General features: G+C 34.3%; 1 protein-coding gene across 1 annotated transcript in view; it reads left to right on the top strand.

Annotated features, from left to right (window-relative positions):
* The window catches only part of UBA6 (ubiquitin like modifier activating enzyme 6), an 80,224-nt gene extending 64,837 nt beyond the window's left edge, over positions 1-15,387 (top strand). The window contains exons 24-33 of the mRNA XM_082652696.1: positions 573-624; positions 712-775; positions 2,096-2,165; positions 3,614-3,685; positions 6,219-6,336; positions 7,522-7,715; positions 8,466-8,593; positions 10,946-11,033; positions 11,215-11,309; positions 13,096-15,387. Of these exons, the coding sequence (XP_082508822.1) occupies positions 573-624; positions 712-775; positions 2,096-2,165; positions 3,614-3,685; positions 6,219-6,336; positions 7,522-7,715; positions 8,466-8,593; positions 10,946-11,033; positions 11,215-11,309; positions 13,096-13,231 (1,017 nt within the window). The 3' untranslated portion in view covers positions 13,232-15,387. The remainder of the gene's footprint in view (positions 1-572; positions 625-711; positions 776-2,095; positions 2,166-3,613; positions 3,686-6,218; positions 6,337-7,521; positions 7,716-8,465; positions 8,594-10,945; positions 11,034-11,214; positions 11,310-13,095) is intronic.
* Positions 15,388-21,958: the final 6,571 nt, after the last annotated feature.

Consider the following 21,958-nt stretch of genomic DNA (forward strand, 5'->3'; position numbering starts at 1 on the left):
TTTTTAACTTTTTTTTATCATGGAAAAATTCAACCACAGAAATAATAGAGAAAATAGCATATAATTAATCTCCATGTATTCCTCATATATTTGTCACCCAGGTTTAACAATTAACAGCTCATAGAAAATCTTATTTCATCTATAATCCCACCTAATATACCCTCCCCCTAGATGGTTTTGAAGCAAATCTCAAGCAGCATATCATTTCAAAATATAAAATACTATGTATTTTTACTGTTTTTTTTTTGCTTGTTTTAAGGATTAGCTCTTTGAAAGGAGCAGAATGATATGTAAAATATGCCACCGTTTGTGAAAAGGGATAAAATAATCTATATTCATGTTTGCCATAGATGCAAAAAAAAGAAAAAAGACTATATAAGTGTTGATAAAAAATAGCAATAGAGGTTATTCCAAGTTGGGGTGGGGGGCAGTGACAGGAGAATGGGCAGATTGAGTACATGGTGACTGGAAGACTTCACTGTATATCTTTTTATGTATGTTGTTTTTTGAGGTTTTTTTTACTTCCGTTAATATTAAGTAGTGATTTTTTTTTAATTCAATTTTTTCTTTAGGCTCTTCAGCTTCTTCACTGTTTCCCTCTGGACACACGATTAAAAGATGGCAGTAAGTATATATCAGTGTTGAGAAGAAAGTTTAATGCAATTTATTACTGACTGCTGACACTGAAAATAATATTTTGTATTTTGTTAGGTTTGTTTTGGCAGTCACCAAAAAGACCCCCCTCTCCATTAAAATTTGATCTAAATGAACCTTTGTAAGTATTTATATCCAGTTTTATATACATCCTTCATTGTAAACTTCTTAACTGTATAGGTTTACATTGGAGGGTGAAAACTGCAGGCTCTTTAATGTTAAATTATTGCATCCCTGTTAATCTAAGAGTTAGCATAGCATTTTGGCCAACAAAGCCAGCCACAATACTTCTCCCCACACATAGGTGAATCTACTTTTTTACATGGTAAATAATCTTATTATTTTTGTCTTCTCTAAAGTACAACCAAAGTGTCATCTCTTTGACATTATTCATTAAAAAAGTAAAATGAAGACAGATGTTTTCCTATTTAATGAAGTCAGTATATAAGAAACTTTAGTTACATGGAGAAAAATGATCACTACTAAATAACTCCCTAAATAATCTCAGGTTAATTTTCAAATGAGTTCATCTTTGAGTAAATGCCTGTATATCCTATCTATATTAGATATGCATTTTATACACAAACATACTTATATGTATATATTTTAATTAAGCACTTAGCTTGTTAACCTTCCTTTCAACAAATAATTCTGTGCTTAGTTTTTTCCTCTGGTGCTTATTCTTAGTCACCTTATCCTGATTGCTGCTTCTTTTTTTTTAATATATTTATTTATTTATTTATCTTTGGCTGCAATGGGGCTTTGTTGCTGCGCTTGGGCTTTCTCTAGTTGTGGCGAGCGGGGGGCTACTCTTCGTTGCGGTGCGCGGGCTTCTCATTACGGGGGCTTTTCTTGTTGCAGAGCATGGGCTCTGGGCGCACGGGCTTCAGTAGTTGTGGCTCTAGAGCGCAGGCTCAGTAGTTGTGGCACCCGGGCTTAGTTTCTCCGCGGCATGTGGTATCTTCCCGAACCAGGGCTTGAACCCATGTCCCCTGCACTGGCAGGTGGATTCTTAACCACTGTGCCACCAGGGAAGCCCTGATTGCTTCTTCTATAAAACTTACCTTTTTTGTTTTTAAACAAACTCATTTGCTTAGTTTGAACTTATTGTACACTCTTTAAAACCAAGTTTGTAATATTTTCTTATGAATTAAAATGAATTTTCTTTCAATAATTTTTCTACTTCTGGCCACTTCTCTCCCCAAAGTAGTCTTGATCACTACCTGAATATTAGTGCTTATGAGGATAAACATGTGATGTTTTCTCTTTTATAACTTCTACAATGCCTTGGTCTAGACCAGAATTTCATTGCCTAACTTGAAAAAAAATAATCCTGTAACAAAAATTCTGTAATTACTTATCTTCAACATTTTAAAGGCTATAGTTTCTGGTAAACATCTTTGAAACTGTGCATTCACACTTTATTTTTTAATTTCAAAAGGCACTTCAGTTTCCTTCTGAATGCTGCAAAATTATATGCTACAGTCTATTGCATTCCATTTACAGAAGAGGTAAGATATTCTTCAAGCCCTAACAAGTGATAGAAAAGGTTAGAATTAGATGACTTAGCTAATTGCATCATCAAAATGTGTTTTATGTTATAAGAATCATTCTTCGATATAAACTTCATTTTGTTCTAGTGTTGCCCATTCTAATAAAGCAGAAGCTAAAATCTCATTGCAGCATCACTAAGTGGAAGAAAGTCACTTTTTTTTCTGAACTTAAGTAGCGAAACAAATATTTGTAAAAGCAGTCTTACTTTATTTTTAAAACATTTATAACCTACTAACTTTAAATATTGTAATTACTCTGAAAACCCAAAGTGACCTATTTCATAACAATTTTTAAATATTTCTTAGTGATTCTGTTTGTTATCATTTGTTTGGCTTATTTTTTGTGAAATTAACATATGCTTTTCAGGAGATTTGAAAATGCTAGCCTACATTGACATTTCTTTACTTTTATCATTTATACCTTTTCTCTTAGACATCGTCTTCATTGACTCATATGTAAAGGGATCTAATACAGTTTTATGTGAAAGGCAGGTCTGCATTAGTGAATTTTCCTTCTCAAATGCATAATAGAGCTAAATAAATTAATATACTTTTAGGTACTAGGCTGAATGGGAAATATGAGCCAGATCCATAACTAGAATTGGCTATTTTGGATCTAGATAAAAATGCCTGTTGTACATTAATCCCTTTTGGAATTAACACGCAGTAAAATATACCATAAATGTCTGGTAAAAATAGTGGCATTCAGTTGGGTATTCTTTTTGTGAAAAGAGTGATAATTTTGTGATGAGTTGTAGGTGACCTCAAAAGCACTGTGTCTCAGTTTTTCCTAAGTAGATTCTTAATAATAAACATGTATATAGCCTTAAATTCATCTAAGTTTATCCTGAACCATTTAAATATTTTCCTGCTTCCAAAGGTATGAATTCCATTTACTGTGAGTCAATGTATATTGAGTATAACTTTCTGCAGGGAACTTTGTAAAACAATGAAGAGATAGTTCCTGATCTCAAGGCACTCTGTCTGATAAAACCAGCCCTAAAACTACCTTTTTAAAAATTTGTGGATGGACTTCCCTGGCAGTCCAGTGGTTAAGACTCCATGCTCTCAGTGCAGGGGGCACGGGTTTGATCCCTGGTCGGGGAAGATCCCACCTGCTGCATGGCACGGCCAAAAAAAAAAAAAAAATTTGTGGAAAGAACTAAGATTTAAGGTTTGTTGACTAACAAGTACTTTTTTACACACACTACCCCCACTTCCCAGCCTTTGTGGATGGTATTTCTATAGAAATAAAAGTAAATGTCACAAACAGATGTGGTCTAAACAGTTATATCATAAATTATTCAAATATTTAGTATGATAAAGGACCTTTTTTAGGTTATTTTTTAGGTTTAGAATTCAGAATTTTAAGAATATGTTGATAAAATTACTGTTTTAAAAACCAGGACTTATCAGCAGATACCCTGTTGAATATTCTTTCCGAAGTAAAGATTCAGGAATTCAGACCTTCCAACAAGGTATGTGTACAAGTTCATTCATTTAGCAAATAGTTATTGAACTTCTACTTGTGTCAAGTCTCTTTCTAAACCTGGAGAAGCCCATAGGAACAAAACAAAATTCTTGTTCTTGTGCGAGTTGGGCCAGAGGCAGACTATTAAAAAAAGTGCCAATAATTATGTAATATTGCATTATGGGCATAAGTGCTAATAAGAAAAAGTAAAACAGGGAAAACAAAGGGTAATGGAGCTGGTGTCATCTTATACGCGATAAAAGGGGAAAGCTTCTCTGATATGGTAACATTTGAGCAGAAGCCTGAAGGAAGTGAGGGAGTGAGCCATACTGTTATCTGGTGAAAGAGCAGTACAGAAGGCAGGAACAAGTTCAGAGAAAGGCCTTGAAAGACTTTGAAGGCTAGAATTTTTCTGGAGGAGAATATGCAAGAGAAGAGTGGTAGATAGCGAGATTGGAGAGGTAGTGAGGGTTATAAGTACTTCATGTTTTATTATGGGATAAGAAGCCAGTGGAGGATTTTAAGCAGAGGACACAGCCTGACATATTTAAAAGGATGACCCTGGCGATTGTGTTAAGAATGATTAGGACATGAGAGAGGAAGCAGAAATAGCTATTAGGAGATTATAGTCAAGATGTGATGGTGGTTTGAATGAACCATCAAACAGGGGTAGTGGGTAACAGGGAAGATGTGGTAAGAGGTTGGATTCTGTGCACATTTTGCAGTAGCCCTGACAGGATTTGTAAGGAATTGGTTTGAGTGTGCAAGAAAAAAAGATTATTTTCTTAGTTGAAAAAAAGAAGCAAGCTTAATCGCTCCGAGTGACAGGGAGAAGATAGAGGAAGTTTGAGCAGAGAAAAAAAAGATGTGAAATAATTGCCTAGGGGAGTGGGAAAAGTGGGGAATTAGAAGATGTTGTAGAATTTTGAGATAATATTTAAGATCCACTTAATGTTAATTCCACTTAATGTATTCCACTACATGTGGCTGGAGAAAAGGCATTTAGCAGCTTGGGTGCTACTGTAGAATAGCTGGTAAATTGGATTGTAACAAGGGTTGGGATTTTGTCGGCAAATATGTTGGAAGGAGAAAGACAGGGAGTATTAATAAAGGTGGAACATGAAATTTAGGCAGGGTAAATAAAAAAGTTTGAAAATACTAAATATTTTTCTTTTTCACATGTTCATTATGTGCCTTTTTGTATGCACTTTAAAAAGAAATAAACCACAGAACAACCTTCTGTTCCGTTTACCTTTAGCTATACTGGAAAATGTGGAGTAATGAGTGCCTCTCTGCAAAATTCAAGTAGGAAGTGGTGTGTGCAGTCTTCCACTCTGTATTTTTATTTTAGGGACAAGGAAAACTTGTAGGCAGTTCATTTTGTGCAAGTAAATAGGTTTTCTCAATGAAATGTTCATGATTTGTAGTTTATCAAGAACAAAAGTACAGAAAGGAAAAACAAAATTCCTATATAAAGAAGATTCCTAGCCCATGTTTCTAATGGGCAAAGCTGCTAGACAGAAGCCAAGGAAATATGCATCAATAACTTTACAGGTCTCTACTGCTCTTCAATACGTTTTCTAGCTTGAATTGCTTCTTTCTGTGTCGAAGTTTTGGCGGCATAAATTACCCTGAGCAATTTTAACATGACTTATGAGCTTTTTCACCACTCCTTGAAGCAGCTCCCACTGAAGCTTCAGCGTCTGGCACTCGTAGTTAAAAGATGCCATAGCCAAAAAATATCAACTACACATTCTGGCAAATAAAAATTACTGCTTCTCTGACTCCTTAGTATTTCTCAAATATTTATAATCATATTTAATATGTAAAAATGTGAATTGGATGTGTTTTTTTAATAAGAAATAGTATTTTAATGATGATGTGTAGCTAGTTTCTTGGTTTGAGAATATTAACTTCACTGCCCTTGTTAAAGATAAATTATTTATATGTGCTGCCCTAAGCATGCAACTATATGAAGGAAGACATATTCTTTGGGATAGAACTTCTTTTCAGTAGTCAATAAATATTTAAAAGATGCCCATATTATATATTTTGTGGATTTCGTCAGTTTCTTTGGAGACAGAAAACAGCTCTGCACTAGTTAGAGGTATGTAATTTGGTTTGAAGTTGATTTGTCAGAATCACAAACTGTTGATTAACATTAACTTTATTTTAGTGTGGAATTTTAAGAGAGAGTTGTATGAACTTAGATCTTATAAACTATTCAGTAAGTATTTTTAACACCCACTATGAGCAAGTTTATTTTAGATACATTGAGGTTATCTCAGTGAACAAGATAAAGATCCCTGTTCTCATAGAGTTTACGTGTCAGTGTGAGGCAGTAGATAATAAATATGTAAATAACATAATAGTACTTAACAATAGAAGGTGTAAAATACATTGGACCATAATGATTAATAATCTAATTAAACCAATAGAATGTTTTCTTTTTGTGACTTATTTGATAAAAACAGATTTGTTAGTCAAACTTAGGTGTAGGATGTGATATCATTAATGAATATACATACATATATTTAAAGGTTGTTCAAACAGATGAAACTGCAAGGAAACCAGACCATGTTCCTGTTAGCAGTGAAGATGAGAGGAATGCTGTTTTCCAACTGGAAAAGGCTATTTCATCTAGTGAAGCTACCACAAGTAAGGGGAAATCTTTATAAAAAATGTTTTGAACTAAAGGGATTTTTATTTTCACTAAACTGTACACTCAGAAGGTTGTGGGATTAAATCATAACAACAATAATGATATTACTTGATTCCATGATCATATGAAAGTCACTGTTCATTTTTAACTGTGACTAAATTCATAACTTTCTCCACCATTTCCCTACCGTAGAAGGCTGAAATGTAAGTCTGCTTTGTTTTTGCTGTTCTGATTGTTTTAGTTCTTAAGATTCTATTGTGTGATTCCTTTTTAACTTATGGCTAGCATAATGAAGAAAACATGGAGTCCTTTGGAGACTAACCCTGAGATCCAGTGAAATCACTTTAGGAAAAAAAATCATAGACAGATTTCTTCTTGGCTTGTTAGTCTCCATAATTACACACAGGGAATACAAACCTGACCTATGTACACCTTTGCTAAATGGTCTTAAATATAGGGAAACTGAACTTTTAATTCCTTAAAAACAGATCTGTATTAGCTCATGTTTTTAGACCTGCTCAGCACCTTTCTACTACATAAATTAGCAGTTTCCAAACTTTTGGGATTTTACACAAAGACCAGTAAAATTCAGGAGAAAAGCCTAGATTAGCCAGCTATTTATTTTGCAAGTAAAAGGTTTATATCCTAAGTTAATAATTATAATTCTAGAAAAAAAATATTACCATTTCTTTCTCGTTTCATCACAGATTAAACTACACCTGTCTACAGAATGATCTGAGGAACCACTAATCTAGAAATCTTTCATAAAGACACTTATTTTTATTTGACCAATAGGTACCCTATCCTTAGTTATCAGAGGTAAAATGTTTCAGAGTAGTATTTATGAAATCAATTTTTGAACAGTACCCAGTGTTGACTTTTTTATTGTAAGCCACTTAATAGCAGATGTACATGGCTTTCTTATTTTTATGTTTTTTTAGAAAGGTTTTTTTTTTTAAATATTAAAACTTCTAATTTAGTGGTTTTAAAGCCATCATTTTCATATCCTTCAGTAACTTCAGTTCCCTGGATGTTGTTGTTGTCGTTGTATTTTTCAGTCATTTGCAAACCTAAACAAAAAGGAATCTTTAACAGTAGTGAACCCACACTGCCTTGCTTTTTACCTAGTAAAGCCTTTATCACTTACTAGGAAACTTTGTTTTTCTGGTTGTTGTCATCAGGTGACCTTCAGATGGCAGTGCTTTCATTTGAAAAAGATGATGATCGTAATGGACACATAGATTTCATCACAGCTGCATCAAATCTTCGTGCCAAAATGTATAGCATTGAACCAGCTGACCGTTTGAAAACAAAACGCATAGCAGGTAGAATTATACCTGCTATAGCAACATCCACTGCTGCAGTTACTGGCTTGGTGAGATTATGATTCTTTGAAAATGCTTGTTATTCATTGCTTCTTTTCTGTCTTCCCTATTACACCACCCCAAACCATTCACTCAGAGATCTTAGAGAAGGAGGGATACATATTGATCTTATAATTTAAAATTGTAAGATATTTCTGAAAATACAGTAATCTGTATTTTGAACTTTTACAGATAATACAGACATTTTAATGTAAAAAAAATATGCTCTGTCAAGTTACAGTATAACTTTTCTTACAGGCAATAATCCTCTTCATCATCTTTGTATCCTCTATACAATCCAAATGCTCTATTTTTCTTGAATAAAATGAACTACCCTAACCTTTACTCTTTGATTATATTGGATTTTAGTTCTTTGTCTTAAAATAAATGTAATTTCTGTTAGTGATTTGGATTTCTTTAAATTTAGTCTTTCCTTAATGATTTAAAATCTTTAGGATGGCCCTAGTTATTATACCTTACTGTAGTGTTATTCTTAGAAGTTATGTAATTATTGTTCCTATTATTGAATGATTTTAGACTGCTGTATTGCTTGACTTCTGATATCTACTTTCAAAGTAGGAAGATTACATGGTCAAATTAGTTAGAGGCTTATAAGAAATTTATATTACTCCAGTCCAATAGCTGCTTTTATTCTCTACACAGAAATGCTTGAGAAGAATTTAGGAAAATTATATAGATGCAATTAAAGTCATGAATAGTTTTAGGCTATTTATATAATCAGATCACCTTCTTTTATCTAGGTTGCACTGGAGATGATCAAAGTAGCTGGTGACTATCCATTTGAAGCTTACAAAAATTGTTTCTTTAACTTAGCCATTCCAATTATAGTGTTTACAGAGACATCTGAAGTAAGAAAAACTGAAATCAGGTATGCATGAAGGTGTGTTTCTCTTGCATAATGAGAATGAAATAATTTTTTTGCCTTTTAAAAGGAATAAATAATAGCTTTATCTCTCCTTTTCTCCTATATATATAAACTCTTACATCACTTCATGATGAGGTCAAAACTCCATCTTCATGTAGCATTTCTTTTTTTTTCTTTTTTTATTGTATAATTGACATACAGCATTAAATTAGTTTCAAGTGTACAACACAATGATTCAACACTGGTATATGCTGTGAAATGATTACCACAATAAGCCCAGTCACCATCCATTATCATACATAGTTATAGAATTTTTTTTTCTGATGATAAGAACATTTAAGATTTACTCACTCAGCAACTTTCAAATATGCAGTAGAGTATTATTAACTATAGTCACCATGCTTCACATTATATATCCATGATTTACTCATCTTACAACCAGAAGTTTGTACCTTTTGACTCACTTTATCCATTTGCCCACCCTCACCACCTGTTTCTGGCACTATCAGTGTTCTCTATATCTATGAGCTTGGGATTTTTTTGGGTTTTGTCTGGTTGGTTGGTTGAGTTTTTTGTGGGATTTGTTTGTTTTAGATTCCACATATACATGAGATGATAAGATATCTGTCTTTCTCTGTCTGACTTATTTCACTTAGCGTAACGTTTTCAAGGTCCATCCATGTTGTCACAAATGGGCAGGATTTCATTCCTTTTATGGCTGAATAATACTTCATTATATATAGTACCACACTTTCTTTATCCATTCATCAATGGACACTTAGATTGATTCCATGTCTTAGGTATTACAGGTAATGCTGCAGTGAACATGGGAGTACAGATATCTCTTCAAGTTAGTGTTTGCATTTTCTTTGGATAAATACCCAGGAGGGGAATTGCTAGATCATATGGTAGTTCTGTTTTTAATTTTTTAAAGAACCTACATACTGCTTTCCATAGTGACTGTATCATTTTTACATCCTCACCAAGAAGGTACAAGAGTTCCAATTCGTTCACATCCTTGTCAACACTTGTTATCTTCTGTTTTTTGATGATAGCCATCCTAACAAGTGTACGGTGATATCTCATTGTGGTTTCGATTTGTATTTCCCTGATAATTAGTGATAATTAAGCATCTTTTCATGTACCTGTTGGCCATCTGTATGTCTGCTTTGGAAAAATGTCTTTTCAGGTCCTCTGCCTATTTTATTATTGGATTGTTTGGGTTTTTTGCTGTAGAGTTGTATATGTTCGTTATATATTTTGGATATTAACCCCTTACCAGATATATGATTTGCAAATATCTTCTCCCAGTCGGTAGGTTGCCTTTTCAGTTTGTTAGTGGTTTTCTTTGCTGTGCAGAAGATTTTTAGTTTGATGTAGTCCCACTTGTTTATTTTTGCTTTTGTTGCCTTTGCTTTTGGTGTCAAATCTAAAAACTTATCACCAAAACCAGTGTCAAGGAGCTTACCACCTAAGTTTTCTTCTAGGAGTTTTAGGTTTCAGGTCTTACATTCAAGTCTTCAATCTATTCTGAGGTAATTTTTGTGTGTGGTGTAAGATAGGAGTCCAATTTCATTCTTTTGCATGTAGCATGAAGCATTGCTGACTAAACTAGCCATAGAACTCTCACAATACATAATCTGCCACACTGTTTAGCATTGTACTTTCTATGGTTTCATCTGTCTGCCTAATTCAGATGAATTAGAAGCCATTCTAGTGTCTGACTAATGGATAATGAGATTAAGAATCTAGTTCCAAAAGTTGTATGACAAAGGAAATCAATTCCCCTGGACTTCCATTTTTAAATTTTTAAATTGGTAACAACCAAAAATTTGAAAACTATTATCTTGGCAAGAGTATGAGAAAGCACTGTCATACATTACTGATGAGAGTATAAAATAATATAACCCATATTAAGGCAAATATAGCACTATATTTCAAACTTGCAGATACATTTGCACTCATCTCAAATGATATATGAACAGGATATTCATTTTGGCATTGTTTATCATAGCCAAAGATTGGAAAAATCTAAGTGTCTAGTAATAGGAGACTGGAACATCCACACAGTGAAACTCATGGAACTGTTTAAAAAGAGAAATGGAACTCTCTTGCTAAGACATACTTATTTATAATAAGACACTGGAAAGATAAACAAGGTACTGATGAAAGTGGTTACCTGTGTGGTGTGATGGGGAAGTAAGATGGAATTATGGAATATTTTGTTATATTTTCCTTTTGTATTCCCACATTAATATCTAGCTAAATCACAAATAGTGGACTTCTGGGATTTTTTATTATTACTAAAAGGAAGAAAATTTAAATGTTTTTGTTCTGAATATTTTTCTACAACAGAAATGGAATATCATTTACAATTTGGGACAGATGGATTATACATGGAAAAGAAGAGTTCACCCTCTTGGATTTCATAAATGCAGTCAAAGTGAGACAATTATTCATTAGTTGCTTCGAGTCTGTTAGTTTTATACATAATTTCGTTGGAGGTTTTTATAAATATTATTTAGCAGGAGTTTTCTCTCTTTTTACTGGTTGTAAAACATTGTCATCCAGCATTTTATATTTGGGTGGAGCTTTGATTGTTTCTTTTGGGTATTCACTTTCAGGAGAAGTACGGAATTGAGCCAACAATGGTGGTACAGGGAGTCAAAATGCTTTATGTCCCTGTAATGCCTGGTCATGCAAAAAGATTGAAGTTAACGTAAGTATTGAACGTTATATGCAAGATATTCTCAAAAGTTGAAATATAAGTTGGATGCACACTAGAAAATTAAATATAGAGGTTATTGAAGTTCAGATAAAAATATGTGATTTACTCCTATCTAATGGCAGTAATAAAGACAGTGACTCTGCCAAGCTCCACAGGCTACCTATCAAGTGAGATTTATAGAATTATAATACCCTTGTGAGTTTATTATCGTTCAGGGTCATCTTATAAGCTAATAGGCTTAGAAACCTGATTTGGTCAATATACCAAGTAAAAGTAGATCCACCTCTTATATGCAAACACATAAGGACTAGGCTTGTGAGACTGAAGTATTTTTTTTAAATGCCGAATTGTTATTTTCATTTATTCAACAGATTTTTTTAAAGAATGCCTGCTATGTACCAGGTACTTTTGTAAACATTAGGGATACAGCAGTGAGCAAAGCAGAGTCCCTGCCCTGCTTGAGGAGTTTACATAACAATTAAATATGTATGTAAGATGGTGGTAAGTGCTGTGGAAAAATAAAGCAGAATAAGAGGGTATTAAGTTGCTACAGTATATTGGGCAATCTAGGTATTCCCTCGGCCTGTCATATTCTTTTTGTTGTTGTTAAAGATTTATTTATTTATTTTATACTTATTTTTGGCTGCATTGGGTCTTTGTTGCTGTGTGCAGACTTTCTCTAGTCGTGGCAAGAAGAGGCTACTCTTCATTGCGCTGCGCGTGCTTCTCATTACAATGGCTTCTCTTGTGGAGCACGGGCTCTAGGCATGTGGGCTTCAGTAGTTATGGCTCATGGGCTCAGTAGTTGTGGCTCGCGGGCTCTAGAGCGCAGGCTCAATAGTTGTGGCGCACGGACTTTGTTGCTCCGAGGCATGTGGGATCTTCCCGGACCAGGGCTCGAACCCGTGTCCCCTGCATTGGCAGTCAGATTCTTAACCACTGCGCCACTATGGAAGTCCCTGCCTGTCATATTCTGATGTGAAAGGCTGACATTTGAGCAGAGACCTAAAGGAAGAGAGGGAGGAAAACAGCCAGTCTTTACAGTGGTCTGCAAGGCCCTAAATTATCTAGTTCCCACTTACCCTTCCAAGTTCCTTTCATACTTCTCTCTCCTTGCTCACAATATTCCAGTTATACTGGCCTCCTTACTTTTCCTTGAACATTCCAGTCTCCAACATGCGACCTTTGCTCTAGTTTTTCCCTCTGCTTGCAACTCTTTCTGAGATGGCCATCTGACTAACTCTCACCTCTGGTCTTTGCACTTCCTGAAGAGGCCTCTCTGAACCCTATTTAATACTGCATCCTGTCTGGTACCCCAGCCTAGCATACCTAATCCCTTTTATGCTGCTCTACTTTTCCTCTTTCTCATAGTATTTATCACTGTCTAACAGTTACTGTATTATTTATTGTCTCTCCCCTCCCACCAATATAAGCTTCATTCACAAGGGCAGGGATCTATATTTGATATATTCATTTTTTAAAAGCATATCTCACATTTTAGGTTTTTTTCTGTGGAGTTTTTTGTTTTTGTTTTTAAATAAGTGGTCTGTATTCCTTATCATTACTAGCAAAGGTAAAAATTGATTAACTGTTAGGTAAAAGAATGTCTTGATTTTAGAGCTTTTAGTAAAGAAAATAATTATATGAAAGCAGGTGAATTATTAGATTTAAAAATAAATTTAAACAAGCCCAGATTCTTCGGACAACATTATCACCAAATCACTCTTTCATTTTACAGAATTTACCAAATTATTTTTCCTTGCTTATTTTTCCTTAGAATGCATAAACTTGTGAAACCTTCTACTGAAAAGAAATATGTGGATCTTACTGTGTCATTTGCTCCAGATACTGATGGAGATGAAGATTTACCTGGACCTCCAGTAAGATACTACTTTAGTCATGACACTGATTAACAGAAGTTGTCTTAAATTTAGGACTACTTGATTTTGGAAAGAATGCACTTATTCAGGAGCTTAAAGAGTCAGCTCATAATGCTATGGATTTCTCTTTGATGAAGCTTGATTTAAGGGAAACATCAGTAAAAAACTACAGTGAAGAATTGTAAAGCATTTTGAAGCATAGTATACACGTGTAGTGCTTCATATGTGGATGTGCTCACAAGCAACTTCGAACTGGAATGCTGTTTTATAATGCTTACCAAAAAATTGTGTATTAACCTCTTTGGATGAAAAGAAGGAAAAAAATATGTATCTAAGACCAGAAGAAATAAAAGATCAAGAAATTGAAAATAACAAATGCAACTATCCAAAAAGTTTAATCCCATTTTATGAATTTCTTTTTGTTTAGTATTTGAGGCCCATTTTTCTATACAAACAGTGTTTGGCTCCCTGCACCTCTCATGATGAGGCTTTGAATTTAACACCAATGGAGCAGGGATGGTAGCAGTGGATGAAGAGTGGTTACTCTTAAAACTTTAAAAGTTACAGTTTACTGACATGTTACCTCTGCTGATTTAACCAGAGTTTGTTATATCACTGTCTCCCTAAAATCAGGATCTTTTGCTGATAGCATCAGTGTTGTAAGTCATGAGCAAGCACATCAGATGACAGGTGTTAACTGGGACTAAATGTTAACAATAGCATATGGACTCTGACAACCCGCTTAGAGAATCCATGAATGTGAACAGATAAATATGGCTAGTCATTTGATTCTTTAGTATGCCTTCTAGTGTGGCTATTTTATTTATTTGGAACTCTAAACCTGATTGTCATAGTATATAAGACTAAAAGGTTTTGTAAAGGGAGTGTCCTTAGAAGTAGATGAAAAGTAGAAATTACAAAATTATCACTAGTTTAGTCTTGATTTTTTTTCTTCCAGCAGCCTAATGGACAGAAAAAATAATCATAAATTAATATTTTATTTTAAAGGGAAATGTATTATTTAATTCTACATTCCCAGAAAGGGAGTTGACAAAGATAAAAATTTATTTTTTTAGGTCTTTATTGATAGAAACTTTCTGTTTTCTGATATGAGCTATTGCATATGTTCATAGAAATGCTTTCATTAAAATAACATAAAGTGTACTCAACACTGTAAACTCAGTGAAAACAGCAAGTGTTTCTTTTATTTCCAGGGCTGTCATGCATTCTAAAGCAATTGGCATTTTGTAACCACAGAAAGTCATTTCCCTCTAGCTGCTTTTCTTCTGCTCTTCTGTTCAAACCATTAATAGGTACTTTGATAAATTAAAAACTAGATTCACATCAGTATTACTCCAATTTGGTATATATTTATATTCTCTACTTAACTTTCCTTTTATTCCACTTACAAATAGTTTAAGTTACTTGGTCAACCAGCTGTATTGTTTCATTCTTTTGTAAAAGTATCATCCAATTGGGAAAATATATTTAGGAGTGGAGGGTGAATTTGTATGAATAAAGGGTAGTCTGCGTTGGAGGTGAGGATAAGTGGACAGGATGAGTTTAAAGGAAATGGCTACCTTTGAAATAAGCAGTTAATTTTGGTTCATCATATCCTACCCTCTCCCATCGTGTATATTGCAAATATAATGCTTAAAATTAATATTACTTAAAATTGAATCCAGGAATATCAAAGCTCTATGGCTTGGAACTTTAGAGGCTAGCAGCAGTTAAAAGCACTTTCCTATAAGAAGTCTGTTCCCACTTTTTTGTTTTGTGCTCTATGACAATAACTGATATTTTCCAGGTAGCCATTCAATAATTCTCAACTATGATCTAGTAGCTTGCTTATATTTGATCTAAATCTCCACATCTCTTCAGAAGTAAATTTAGAACAGAACCGTGCTATCAATTCTTATTTATTGAGATCAGTGCTTTAGCAGATATAAATAAAATCAGTAAGGATTAAGTTCATTTTGTGATTAAATCTGAAACCATATTGTCATTGCTTTTTTTTCTGTAACGGTTATTGCCATTAGTTTCTTCTGTATAGTTCTACTAGGTTGGAAAACCAGCGTGAATTTAATGACGGTTTTTTTCATTATCTGTTTTATTTCTGTACCATGAGATCAGTGCTGGTGATTGAAATACCAGGTGCAAAAATTAATGATTTGATTTTGTATGGTACCACTGAGTGATTTTTTACTTATTAAAAATAAATTAAGAAATTTGACAATATCTTTGTAAATCCTGTTCCATAGCTGACTCCAGAGATTCCAATTTTATTATTCATTTTGTGAGTAGTGTTGCTTTGGTGTTTCCTAGCTTTCAAGTTTTGCAATCATGGAGATAGAACACTCACTGGATGTGGAGAGACATTACTTCAAAGTGCTTTTAGCTCCTGGAAATTCTTTTAAAACAATTGAGAAATTGTAAAACCTAGAAGATCTGGTAAATCCCAGACTGTTGGTTGGGGATTTCCAAAGTCCATTCCTTTTTAGAGTTCAGAGCAGTATGTTACACATCTATAAGTTCCTCTAAATTGTCCCAAAGAACTTGGATGTAGATGTGTATCTTTATTTTTATTTTTTATGTGTCATGGCACTCCCTGGTGGTGCCAGTGATGAGACATAAAAACGTCAGCAGTGTTTAGAGTCCACTATTTTATAATTAGTAAAATGAAGACAGAAAGAAAATTATTCTCTTGAGATCTTGAGGGAAAATATTCTCTTGACCTAATAATCCTTTCAACTGCAATGAATATTATCAAAAATTCATTATGATTGTAAATATATAACCATTTAGTATACAGTCATTAGGTATGGGCTTAACTATTTTACTTTTAACAAATTCAAAACAAATCAGGAAGTTGCAATCTTGGGGGTCACAGGAAGTAATCAGTAGGTAATTTGTTCATTTTTGTCTTGCCTTGTCTTAGCTTTGTCTATTTAAGAAATATATATTCATATATATATACATATATGTATGTGTGTGTATATGTATATATTCAAAAGAGTATATAAAATACAAATACACAGTTTAAGGAATAATTTTAAAGTAACTACTTGTATAACCAGCTCTCAAATCAATAGAACATTGACAGCAGCCCAGAAACTTCCCTTGCGGTCCCTTCCCAATCACAACCAGCTTCCCCACACATACCCTCTAGCAGTTAGCACTTTTCTACCTTTTGTGATAACTGTGTCTTTGTTTTTATTTATAGTGTTACCACCTATGTATGTACCTAAACAATACATACAGTTTACTTTTGTTGTTTTTGAACTTTATGTAAATAGAATCAATACGTTCATTTGTGGCTGCTTCTTTCATTCAACATGGGATTCATCCATGTGGTTGCTTGTAACAATACTTCATTCATAGTCATTTATGTATAATTTTACCTTTGCGTTAATATACAACTATTTATTCATTCTATTGACTGTGGACAATTGGGATGTTTGGGGGGTGGGTAATCACAGTTCCACAATGAACATTATTTTATGTATTGCCTAGTGTAACTAAGGTATATGTGCCTAGGAATGGAATTCTTTGGTCATAGGATATTCACGTCTTAAATTTTATTAGGTAATAACAGAGTTTTTCCTGAGCAATAGAGATGTCGTGTTTTCCCACTTTCCTCATCTCTGGTGTTAACAGATTTTTTTTTTTTTTTTAATTTTGCCCATCTGTTGGATGTGCAGTTATATCTCGTTGAAGTTTTACTCTGCATTTCCCTAATTACTCTTGAAATTAAGCACCTTTTTATATGTTTGTTGGCCACTCTTTCTTTTTTGTGAAGTGACTTTTCAATTCTTTTGTCCATTTTTTGGTTGTGTTGGCAGATTTTTTTTCCTCCTTGATTCATAAAAGATCTTTATAAATCCTGTTCTTAGTTGGCTATATAATTGCAAATATTTTTTCCCACCCTGGCTTGCCTTTCCCTCTCTTTATGATGCTCTTTGATAAAAAGAATTTGTTAATGGTCAGGTACTGAGAAGTGTCAATTTTTTGTTTTAAAGCTAGATTTTTTTGTGAGTTTTAAAATAATTGTTCTCTAGAGCCACAAAGTCATGAAGATACTCCTCTATATTGTCTTCTAAAGCTTTAATTTTAACTTTCCCATTTTAAGTCTTTAATTCAAGAGGAATTAATTTTGTGTATGCTAGGAGTGTCTCACCACCATTTACTGAAGTCCGTTCTTTTCTGCAGTGCCACCAAAGTCATATGTTATATCCATATATGTATATGTCTCTTGCTGGATTTCTTGTTCCTTCTTTTCTATCCGTGTGATGGTATACTTCTTCATCACGATAGCTGATATATTGTTTTTGATATTTGGCAGAACAAGTCCTCCCAACTTATTGTTCTGTAAAAGTGTCTTGGTTATTTTTAGCCCTTTGTATTTTCAGTTCTCAAATTTCTAATTTCAAACATGCAAATCTATCACTTTGCAGCTTCTAATTGTCCTGCTGAAATTTTATATCTTTTACCTACCTGGACATGAAAAGCATGATTATTTTATAGTCTGTGTTTAATAATTCCCAAATCTGAAGCTCTCCTGGGGTCTCTCTTTATATTTTTGTTTCTGCTAATTCTTATTTATCTTGTATCCTTGTATGTGTGGTTATCTTTAATTGTATGCCAATATTGTATTTGAAAGCTTGCTTGTAGAAATATAGTTGACCCTTGAACAACACAAATTTGAACTGCCTGGGTCCACTTATGTGTGGATTTTTTTTCACTAAATACTACATACTACAGTATTATATGATTTGTGGAAATGGAACTTCGGTTACGGAGGACTGACTGTAAAGTCATAAGTAGATTTTCAACTGTGCAGAGGGTTGGTGCCCTAATTCCCATGTTGTTCAAAGATCAACTGCAATTTGATGCCCTATAAGACATTTTCATCCTCCACAGAGTTTTTGTATCTGCTCTACTAGGCACTTGGGCACTAGTAATTCAGGAACATTTTGACCCAATTTCAGAAACTGAGATTTTCTGAGTCATCCATGTGACTCAGAGCTGAGCTAACTGTACTAGTGCCCTTACTTCCTGTTAATCCTTACTTCAAAAACTCTTCAGGCTTACTAAGTGTGGATTTGTGTTACCAGAGCTAGTGCCCCCACCTCTTGGCTGGCACTACATTCTACCTTTGAATCTCAAGTCCCTTAGCTCTGCTCAGCTTCTCAGTAGCCTCTTAAAAATCTGCAAAATCTCCCAGGGTACAAGTGGTCACAAATGAAGAATTCATTTCCTTTATGAATTTCTATTTTGTCTCAGATATTAACTTGATAATTATTCACTAACTTAGCTTTCTAACATCATCCAATACTTTTTCAAATATATTTGAAATATTTCTAAATATTCTCAAGTGAGAATGTTAAATCCAAATTACTCAGCCCACTTTATTTCCTGTTGATTATGTGTAAAGTGTAATTGATATCTTTGTATTGCTTCTGTATCTGGAAACTTACTAAACTCTAATGATGCTTGTAAGTTATTTGCAAATTCTTTTGGATAGTCTACATAATCTTTAAATAGGGACAGTGATTTGTTTTTTCTAAGATCCAAATTTTGGTTTTGTTAATCCTCTCTCTGTTTGTTTTCTGTTTCATTAATTTCTGCTTTTATCAGTATTACTTATTTTTTCTATTTTGTTTGGAGTTTTTATCGTTCTTGTTTCTAATTTCTTGTGGTAGATGCTTACCTCATTCATTTTCAGCCTTTATTTTCCATTTTTCATTAGGGGTTGTTCCTCTTCAACTCTTGGGTTTTTTAGGAGAGTGTTCCTTCATTACCAACATAGAGTTTGGATTTGGGTTTTTTTTTAAAATCCAATTTGATATTCTTTGTCTTTTAATTGGAACACTAAAGCTATTTACATTTAACATAATGACTAATAGATTTATGTCTGCCATTTTATTTTATGGGGGTTTGTTTTTTGTCTAGCTTGTTCTATGATTCTTTTTCTCTATTTTCTTGCCTTTTTAAATTTGTATTTACTTTTGTTTTTTAATTCCATTTATGCCAATTATTAACTGTCTCTCAATTCTAGACACCCTTCTGTATTCTGGAACTTTGCAAACTATATTTCTCCTTCACCATTTAGCTTCCTTTAGGTTCCACAAATAGGGGGCACTAGAAGGAGACTGGAAAGCTGGAGAACGGGAGAAGAGACTTTGACTATTGCCATTTGCTTCCTGATCACCAGCATCACCTCAGCAATGGCTTTTCTCCCAGTAGTTGTGGTTGGTTCCCAGGCTCTACCTTTTTTCTGGCTCTCTGCAGGGTATCTGTTCTAGGTTTCCAGGTTCTAATAATCCTACTTTCTTCCCTTTAATAGTTGTGTCCCTTGCCGACATTTTGACTTCTCACAAAACCTGTTTAACCAATTCCTTATGTTAAATTCTTTCTTAATATAAATAATATGGTTTCTCTTTTCCTGAACTATACACATTTTTTTCTTTACTACTCTAGTGGCTTTTATCTTTTGATGATTACCCTATATTACAACATGCATATTCAGATTAAGTCAGACTAAAGTTAATCATTATCTTTACATTTTGGAAGATTATAATTTCCAAAGACAGCCACAGCGATATTTGTAGTCTCACATGCTTTTCTAGAAGCTTGCCACCCCACAACCACCATCAAGCAACAGAATGTTTCCACTTACTTTGAAACAAGAATTTATGATTACCTCAACTAATACAACAGAATGCAGCGTTTGTAATTGTACAACTTCAAGGTTAGATCATAAAAGATTATATGGCATCTGCATGGCTGGCTCTCAATCTCTTTTGCTTGCTCTTTCCCTCCTGGAAAGCTCACCCTTGTAATCCAGATACCATGTTGTGAGGAGGCCTAAACTAGCCCCCAGGAGAGAAACTGAGACCTACAGAGAAACTGTAAGAGAAACTGCTAACCTACAGTCAGCATCAGGTGTCAGACGTGAGTAAGCAAGTTTTCAAGTGATTCCAGGCCCCAGACTTCATGGAGCAGAGACAAGCCATCCCTGCTGTGCCTTGCCAACTTCCAGCCCCACAGAATCTGTGAACATGGATTGTTCATGCAACTTAGTTTGGGGATTATTTGTTACCCAGATGTAATAACTAGAACAACTATCTAACTAGCAGCTTGCATACTATGGTCATATATTTTATTTTTGCATTTTAATTCCATTGTCAAGTACTTCAACGTCTTTTAATTCTATAGACTTTATTATTTTCTTATATAGCCAATGTTTATATTTACACACACACATATATATCACTTTCTTTACTCTTTATTCTCCTTTGTGCCTCAGGCTTACCATCTGGGATCAATTTCTTTCTACCTGAAATATTTCCTCTAGAATTTCATTTTGTGACAGTCCACTGGTAGCATACTTGCTCATGATTTCTTTGTCTGAAAATATCTTTATTTTGCTCTCATTCTGCAGAGGTATGTTTGCTCAATGTAGAATTCTAATTTGGCCTTTATTATCTTTCAACATGTTGGAAATATTTTTCTACTCTCTTACGACTTCCTCTCTGGCTCTTGAGTCAACTGTCAAGCTAAATATTGCATCTTTAAAGCAATTATCTGCTTACGTTGTATGTGGTATAATTATGTGTCTGGGTATGGATTTCTTTTGTTAATCCTGTTTAGGATTTGTTCAGCTCTTTGAATCTAGATTTGTGCCTTTTGTTAGTTCATTACTCCTTCACATATTGCTTATATCCCCCTTCTCTTTTCTTATAGGAGGATTCTCATTACACGTGGCAGACTTACTCTGCCTTCCATATTTATCACCCTCTCTTCTGTATTTTCCAATTGTTTTTGTCTTGTCAGGATTTATACTGTATAATTTCTTCTGACACATATTCTACTTTACTTCTCTTCATCTGTTTCGTACATACTTACTATTAAATCCATCCATTTTGTTTTTAATTTTGGTTGTATTTTTCAGTCCTAGAAGTTCTATTTGGTTCTCTTTTTTTCAACTGCTGGAACACTTTTAGTTTCCCATCCTCTGCACATATTGTCTAACATCTATTTAAACTGTGAGGGCCGTTTTATGGTTTCATCAATTTCAATTTCTGCAGTTTTTGTGGCTCTTTTCCTGTTGTTTCTCCCAGCTCAATGTGTTGGTGGCCTTCTATTAGACTCTCCACCTTAGTCAGGCCCTGGGCTTTGATTTCTATCTCCCTGTTCATTCCTTTCACTTTATTGCAGTCAACCACTTTGCCTCACTATCTTCAAGAGTCCATTTCTTTAAGTGTCCTATATTAAGAACTGCATTTCTTTTAGATTGCAAGAATTCATTCTTAACATTTGAGATGGTAACAAATTAGAGCTCTTGAGTCTCTTGTTGCTTATCTGTATTTGGACTAACTTAATTGTGAGGCCCTTGAGAATAAGAGATAGATAGGTCGATCTTTTGTAATCTATGCATCAGTTAACAGTTGATATTACAGTAGATTTCAGAGAAGTATTTCACAAACTTTATTGTGTGTAGTAAACTTTATTGTGATGTGTTTTAAAAGAGCAGATTTCTCGGGCTTCCCTGGTGGCGCAGTGGTTGAGAGTCTGCCTGCCAATGCAGGGGACACGGGTTCGAGCCCTGGTCTGGAAGATCCCACATGCCGCAGAGCAACTAGGCCCGTGAGCCACAACTACTGAGCCTGCGCGTCTGGAGCCTGTGCTCCACAACAAGAGAGGCCGCGATAGTGAGAGGCCCGCGCACCGCGATTTATTTATTTACAGCCGTAAATA

The sequence above is a fragment of the Grampus griseus genome (assembly GCF_964374135.1).
Source record: "Grampus griseus genome assembly, chromosome: 4".
Lineage (NCBI taxonomy): Eukaryota > Metazoa > Chordata > Mammalia > Artiodactyla > Delphinidae > Grampus > Grampus griseus.